The sequence below is a fragment of the Denticeps clupeoides genome, chromosome 13 (genome assembly GCF_900700375.1).
Source record: "Denticeps clupeoides chromosome 13, fDenClu1.1, whole genome shotgun sequence".
Classification (NCBI taxonomy): domain Eukaryota; kingdom Metazoa; phylum Chordata; class Actinopteri; order Clupeiformes; family Denticipitidae; genus Denticeps; species Denticeps clupeoides.
The window spans coordinates 5,479,763-5,487,712 of record NC_041719.1 but is presented as its reverse complement, the minus strand read 5'-3'; the positions used below and the strand labels follow the sequence as shown (position 1 = coordinate 5,487,712).

The 7,950-nt window shown below is 46.6% G+C and overlaps 1 protein-coding gene across 1 annotated transcript in view; it reads left to right on the top strand.

The window, feature by feature from the left end:
• Positions 1–1,614: 1,614 nt before the first annotated feature.
• Positions 1,615–7,950, top strand: part of fli1 (Fli-1 proto-oncogene, ETS transcription factor) — a 31,464-nt gene continuing 25,128 nt past the window's right edge. Inside the window, exon 1 of the mRNA XM_029001679.1 lies at positions 1,615–1,700. Coding sequence (XP_028857512.1) covers positions 1,624–1,700 — 77 coding nt within the window. The 5' untranslated portion in view covers positions 1,615–1,623. The remainder of the gene's footprint in view (positions 1,701–7,950) is intronic.

Sequence of the window (7,950 nt, the reverse complement as noted above, 5' to 3'; positions counted from 1 at the left end):
CGTTCTAGTCTGAGGGATGGTATTTTCTATCAAATGATTTTGATCTTGGGGTGCGTGCGCATCACTTAACCGGGGAAGACATCTGGTACCAAGATGTAGGATCAGGGTGGCCATGGCCTACCGGGTAACACGTTCGCCTATGAAACAGAATACCCAGCTTCAAACCCACCACTATCATTGTGTCCCTGGGCAAGACACATAACCCCGAGTGTCTCCAGGGGGACTGTCCCTGTATGTAGTTACAGGGACAGTCGCCCCTGGAGACACTCGGGGCTACGTGTCTTGCACCCAATGCTAGTAGTGGGATTGTGTGTGATTAAATAGGCGAGTGTGTTACCCACAAGGCCACCACTGCCTCACAACTTGGTCAGGTCGTTATGGCCGATTGGCATGAGGACTAAGAGCTCACTTTATTGAATGATTTTTTTTTTGTTTCGCTCTGTTTTATCAGGGCAGCACTTGCCTCTTGTCCTCGACACCCCGTGACTGTGTGGTAATGCCTCTATCGCCCCGTTTGCAGCACTTGTTTGAATTACAAAGTGAGCGGTCAAAGACCAGCGATGCAGATAGGGCCCTTAAAAGCAAATCTGGAGATGTGAGAGGCGTGAAGAGGTGTCACGTCTGTCGGCACCGTCTCCAGCGGCCTTTCTTCTGGTCCCGGGCCTCGGCCCTCTGGGGGCGCAGCTGGGCAACACGTCAGGGGCAAAAGGGGAGTGGATGACTTATTGCCATGTGGAGAAGGAGAGAGGAGGGGATGAGGAGAGTCCGGACGTGCCCCTCTGATGTGCCAAATTGGATAAAGGAGGATGAATGTGATCCAGATCTTCTCTTCATGCCCACAATGCTGTTTCAATTAACATCCTCATGGGTTCAAAGGCACAACCTCTGATACACTTATGCTACGAACGGGCCAGATCTCATCACTCCCACCACCACCCCCTCATCATCCACCTTTTTCCTCGATTTCTGCTTGTCGATCATAGACTCCCTTCTTCTCCAAAGGACGAGGCAGACAACGGTCACACTATACATTAAACAGATAGGTCATCCTCATCGCCAATATATGCCAAGTGCTTACAGGTTCTGATTTATTGCTGATCTTCATCCCACCACAGCCCTGGTACGCTTTCTCCCCCTTTTCCAGACACCGCAAAATCCACATTCGTACACGACCTTCAGTTCGTTGGTTCGGTTTGGGTGCTGTTGCACGAGTGGATTTCCGTCATGTGCTATTCGTATTTATTGTTACTGTGTCTTTGTCGACGAATCCGAAAACCATCAAAACTCGATGAGCTGTTGTTGTCCTCTAGCCGTCTGGCGTCCTTCATCCCAGCCGCGGGTTTTAATCAAACTCCTTCTGATGTTGCGCTGAGTGCTCGCAGACCTTGGAACCCACCAACCTCTGGCTCCCTTTTCAGGTAATTTCTCAAGATATCGCATGACAGGTGAAATGAATGAGACTTTATTAGCCTCGCCTTGATTGCTGCAGGTTCGTCTGGGTTTCCAGGGAGAGAACGCAAGTTCTCCTCCCACTCTCTTTTTTTTTTTGGGGATGGGGGGGAGATTGCTGTGGCTCTTTGAAAGACTGCCCGAGTTCCTTCTCCACAAGAAACTGCCCCGCAGATGTTGCCTCGCCGACTACAAAGAAGGAGAGGGTCTATTTTGGGCCGAAGCGCTTCCGAGCCGTGGTGCTGCGAGAGGTAGAAGTCGAAGTCTTGTTTTATTCCTTGCCGAGGTATTTTTAGATTAAAGCCCCGTTGTAATGACTATAGCGAGGATATAATAATTCATGGCAGCATCGTCTTATGATCACTGAGCTGGATTTAGCTGGAGTGAGGGGAGAAGTACCTAAAGAGCGTGAAAGGAGACCAGCACTGTTGAGGGGAGAACAGGGGCAGGGTTCGAGTCGGGTTTCTGCCCCGAACCCAAAGACTGAGACGTTGTTGCACCCCACGAAGTGAAATTCTTGGGAGCGATATTAACTCTTGATATTATCTTTAATTAAGGCACTGATCCCCTCACCAAGTTGTCCAAACAGCCTTCTAGGCCCGATAAACCAGACAAACATCCTCAGTATTTGGATAGTTTGGGAGCATGCAATGCCTCCAGATGTTCGACGCTCCAGCATGTTTCACCATGGGATGGACCTGGACAGCGGTCCACTGTTCGAGTCGTGGAAGGAGCGCTTGACAGAAGCCCTCACTGTGCTGCTCCGCCACGTCCTTCCCAGACCAGGGCCTGAGCGCCGGATACGCTCAGTAGAACATTGTTCGTCCGACACGGCCAGTGTGTGGACAGAGACTAGGAGTGGCCCTTGAACGGTGTGTTCCGGATGCAGAGCTGTCCTGGCTCGAGTCTTTAAAGGACACAAAGCACAGAAAAATATGGCGAGGGGGTCTCAAAGTACATAAGCCGTTGGGACACAAACAGCCTTGTGATTTCACACATTGTGACGAGTTGAGGAAATAGGTTTGCTTATAACCATTAATTCCTTGACCTAGAAAAACTTGGGGAGACCTGGCGTACGAACAAAAGGGTTATCTGTAAGAAGGGAAACAAACAACTCTCTTTGTTGGTGTGTGATTATTAATGTCACCAATCTTGAATTTTAGGGTTTAAAATGGGAGGAGACGTCTCTCCCACATGTTCATTTGAATCATTATGGACGATTCAAACCCGGGTCCATCAATACGTCACGCTGTGTTCCTCTTTATGTGAGTTTTATCTATTTATTTACGTAAGTCCTGAACCCACCCGGAGCAGTCGAAGGAAGAGGAAGACTTATGTAAATCCCGAGGATGTCTTTGATCACAGTGCACAGTGTTGCACTTAACTCGACTTCAAAAACAGCGCCCTAAATGTTTTCAGCATCTACTTTATTATCATGTATTATATTGTTACAGGTATTTAGATGTACACTTGTTAACAAAAGGACATTGGGAAAGTAATTCCCCCAAATGTGGTTTTGAAGCATTCTGAAGTTCTGCCATGGCCTGCAATAGACAGTCGAACCGTTTATCCTGTAAAATTACATTTTGGGAGATTTACTATGAAATTTAAACGTTTAACTGTGAAATATAAGGAACAAAGTGGGGAAACTTTCCCGAGGAGCACAGCAAGACACAAGAGTCCACCCTCGATAAGCTACTACTGGGAAGAGTCCAAAACTAACACCATTCCTCTTAATTAGGCTGCCAGAGCAAGCCGCCTGGACTCTCATTAGTAAACGCTTGGGCAGCAGACCCACACAAACATATATGTGGATTGTGAATGGAGTGGGCCAAAGTGCAGAAGGGTCAGTGGAGTAAATGAGAAGGAGAGGGGAGGTTTATCGTCACTGCACATGTTCAATGAAATTTTCATTAGCAAAGGGTTATAATGAGATATTGTAGAGATGAACAGTAATCCTAACATCAGCGGACCTTTTAATGACTCGGCAAAATTTACTTTAACCGTGGACATTATGCCCAGTGCTCCCACCTTATGAACTTTTGACCCTGGGGATCACCTGGTGACCTGATTGTGTTCACCTCTTCCTTGTCTTGTCTGTTTGTCTACCCGCTTGTTAAAAAAAAAAATGTGTGAGTGTTTCTCTATTCACGTTTTGAGTGTAGTCAAGGCCCTCATACCTTTTATTAATAAAATGTTGTGCAGTTGCATCTCCCTCATGCCACCACCATGACAATTAGTGCAAAATGCATTACAATCAGGTGCAAAAGAGTGATGGGGGTTCATCTTTTGAAATTCAGCACAGCGTATCCGCGTGTGTGTGTGTCTGTGTAAGCATGTCTCAGCTCGTCCTATGGAGCCAGACGGGAACATGACTGTAATGGCTCGGGCCGAGAGCTGGATGGTTGTTTGGGATGACTGTTCCCAGCTGTCTGTGTCCTGGCCCTCGCAGCCCACCTTCACTGTGATGAGAGACATTCCCTCTCCCTTCCCTCTCTTTCTTCCTTTCTTTTGCTCTTGCTCTCACTTTCTCTTCAAAGGAAAAAATACGTATAATCAACCGCATTACTGCGGTGTGTTGTGAAATACAATGCAATTTTTATTCAGTTAGAACCTCCACCAAGCATTAGAAGGCCCTGCCATGTTAGCTATGCACAGTCCAGTATATAGAAAGATGAGACGATGAAGCTCCAGTTACAGTAAAAACCAGAAATAATGAAACAAATAGGACACAGAGTTGCCATATTTACATGGGATGTTTGCATGGGGTAAGTACATGTGTACAGGATCTTGGAAATATATTAAAAAGAAGGGAAATATCTATAAACCTTAGGCTAAAAGTTGGATAAATGTGGAAACTTTTAACATGAGAAAAATGGACAGAATTCCTGAGAACCTGGACTGCTGTTAGCCGCTGCCTTTTGTGGTGATGTGCGGAAGAGCCTAGTAAATACAGCTAATTACCATTGGCACCTTTGTCAATATGTCATTGAATTCCCGCCGTATGTCTTCAAGTGAAAATGAACTTGGCTGCCTACTGTAGTCTGTGAGAAGCTGAAGCCGCAGTTTCTTAGAGCAAACAAGCACTTCAGCTTCATTTCCAGGAAGTGTGCATGATACAGCTTTGCCTGACGTTGTGCTCGTAGCGTCACTAGAGTGCGGCCCTCGGCCTGAGAATCGCAGAAACCCACCCTGCAGACCCTCTGGGCCTGGCTGAGGGTCTGTTTACAGAGATCTGTCTGTTATTAATGATGGGATTGCCTAGTTCTGGGGACTTGGGTGCAGCTTTGGGGGGCTATATTACAGTTTCATAAATAATGACCCTGTTCTGACTGTTCTCTGTCATCCCAACACACACACACACACACACACAAACACACACACACAGAGCATTCTCACATTACTCCAACTCTGCCCTTATTCCCATCGTTTCTTTGTGCTCTGAAACTCCTCTGCCACCCCTGCTAAGTTCTGGACACCTTCCCGTGCCTCACACACACACACACACACACACGGCCTCCCCTCACCATGAAGGGCCAAGTGTATTTTTAGCTCACGGTTGATGTTTTAAGGATGTGAGTTCCATCCTGTGGCGTGATATTGCGAGGAAACGGCCTGTGCTCAATCTCTCCTCGTTCCACCTCCCTCTCTCCAGCTTTCAGCCCCTCTGCTCTCCTCCCCTGTGGCTGATTAAGAAAAATTTGGGTGCGCTTATCCTCCGCCACGGCGGCATGATTTGTGCCTAAAGAGAGCCTTCATTAATCTGTCTGGTTTTGGGGGGAATAACACCTCTTTACAGACTGCGGGCCGCAGCTGCACGGCAGTCGCGAAGCCACGCCAGTGCGCAACCTGCATGGCATTCAGACAAATGGCCAAGGATTGTGAAACATTTCGGAACTTCCTTAAGCAGATTAAACCCAACGTTAGACTAAACCACTGTCTTGAACAGTCAGCGTAGCAAAGCTGACTGTATTTTGCAGGCGTCCAGGGTGAGAATGTTCATGCCGATGACGCCTCTGGCTTTAAATACCCAGATTGCATTGCTCACCAAACTTGTTTTCGTCTCTGTGTGTTTTAGAGCACTTAGAGTTTTAACAAAGGAATAAAATGGAAAATGCATGTGAGACAACAAAGTAAATCAAATGCACAGTGAATCTGTAATGCTCACACAGCGGGTGCAGAAGCACTTGACTAATCAGTCCTGATCACTCCAAGCTCTCACCATTTAAGCATGAGTGATCATTAGAAACGAGTGTGCAGCACCCAGTAAGTGCTGCAACATGAATGTGGACCCATTGTTTCAATAAATACCTATTTGTTCAGCATCAAGCTTCTGCGCCTCCTTCCCCTTCATGACAGAATCATATGCAGTGTAGATTAATACTTATAATTACTCAGAATTAAAAAATTGTGACTCAGATTTTTTTTACCACAGACTGTCCTCTAGTACTTGAAAGGTCAAAGTCGTTCATGTCATAAACTCAGCTAATTGGTCACCTTTTCTCAGTTAAACTAATTTAATCAGATGTGGGCAACCCAGTCTTGAAATTCATACATTTGGAAATGCTTTAATTTGGACACTCGTAGTCCCACAAAATTATTTCTTGCTCTGAAGCAGAAGTGTGGTCACAGTTTCTACTTCCTGTGTTATCAAGATGGATTGTGGGCTTGGATCAGGTGTATGAAAGAGATAACGGAGATTAGGGTACCTACAAGTAGATTAATTAAAAACACAGGAAATCGTTTTTTTTTTCCACTGAGTGAGTAGATAATCGGCCATTTCTGGTCTTGTTTTGTCTCTGAGTTTTGAGAACCAGGCGCCACCTGGTGCCTTTCAAAGCTCAACTCTGCCCTCTGTTAGTCAAACGAATGAAGTTCACCTCCCTCAGCAGCCTGACACACCACAGAGTGCCAGATAGTCTGGAAGAAACAAGGTCTTGCCCTCGTGAAACTTCACACTGAAACAGTGACATGTGGGCCAGGGGAGGGACAACTGTCTTCCTCAACTGGCGCCTCCCTATCTGCATTAACACACAGTGTCTCACCCCTGGCTTCGACGTTAAGTGAACGAAAGTGGGAGGCAAACGGCATCTGAGGCCCGGGATAGGCCTCCAGTCCCAGCTCTGAAGCGCAAACGCCTGCAGAACCTTCTGTCAACGTTACCTAAGCGTTGTTCATCTGCTGTGCACATGTGCTTGCTGAGGGTCTGTCACTTTAAGAAGCAGGGAAGAATGCTGTGGTTCCGCCAAGGCGTTTGGGGCAGTGCCCCCGCAGTCACACACAGACATACTTGCACATACACACACACGCACACACACACACACCCTGTTTTTTTCTCACTGTTTTCTCTTTCGTGCTTTGACGTCTGCTTCGTGAGCTTGCTTTACTTGAAGGATGTCCCTTTTTGTGCCCCCCACCCAACTTTTGATTTGACAATAGTACTTCTTTTTTTCATCTGTTTAAAGCATAATCATGCAAGCGGCACACTGGAAAACGTCTGTTTCCCGTTTCACACTTTTGTTTGTGCCCCAGGGAGAGGGAGTGGGAGTGAGCAAAGGGCCCAGACTTGGGTTCCCTGTGACCACGACGAGCCATTCTATACGTGCACTCACAGCAGCCTGATGGGATGTGCTGCTTTTATTTTTAAAAGCTAGACATAACTAGATTAGGTTTGCATGTGAGGGAATCTTTCAGTTTGTTCTAAACCTCAGCATGACCACGATGACACTAAAGTGTCAAGTGACAAAAGAGAACCATAATTTTAAAATGACAGGCCCCCACATCCAAGAGTGATGAGCTTGTAAATTCTGCAAATTGGCTCCTGGCTTGGACCAGCGAGCCCTCTAGTGGGCAAAATGCGCAACGGCATCAACAGAGCAAAGGATCAATAGGCCACACGCTTTATTGGAACCAGATTTGACCGTCTGAAGGCACAGATGAATGGCTTTTGTAGTCTGCTGAGCAGTCCATGCCGAGTTCAGCCTGTCAGGCGTGCCTAGTGTGTGTGTGTGTGTGTGTGTGTGTGTGTGTGTGTGGTGAGGGTAATCGGGCCTCAGAGTGAACGCCTGCAGAACGCATGGCAGCATAAAACCTGAGAGCCCGGCCAGATTCCAGGGAACAACGCTTTCTTACAGAGTGAGGGGAGCAGCCCCAAACGAGAGGTGACAGCATATTCATTACAGCCTGTGATTTCTTCGAGGGCTCTTCACAAAGTCTGCTGACGGACAAGTTTGGCTTTGAATAGCACCAAACGGAATGATCTCTACTTTTGTATAACATTAATTACCCCCAGGTAATAACACTTACTGTGAAAGTTCCTCTGTGTGCACTATTAACACATTTACAATGAATAATGTGCACAACATTAATATAATTTTCTTTTCTAAGTGCTTGTAACCACTGTAATCATGCTTAATAAATGGTTTTAGTGCCTCTTGCCGGTCACTCAGAACCTTGGGATGATATTTGCAATGGGGGTTTCAGTAGCTCCTATTTGTCATG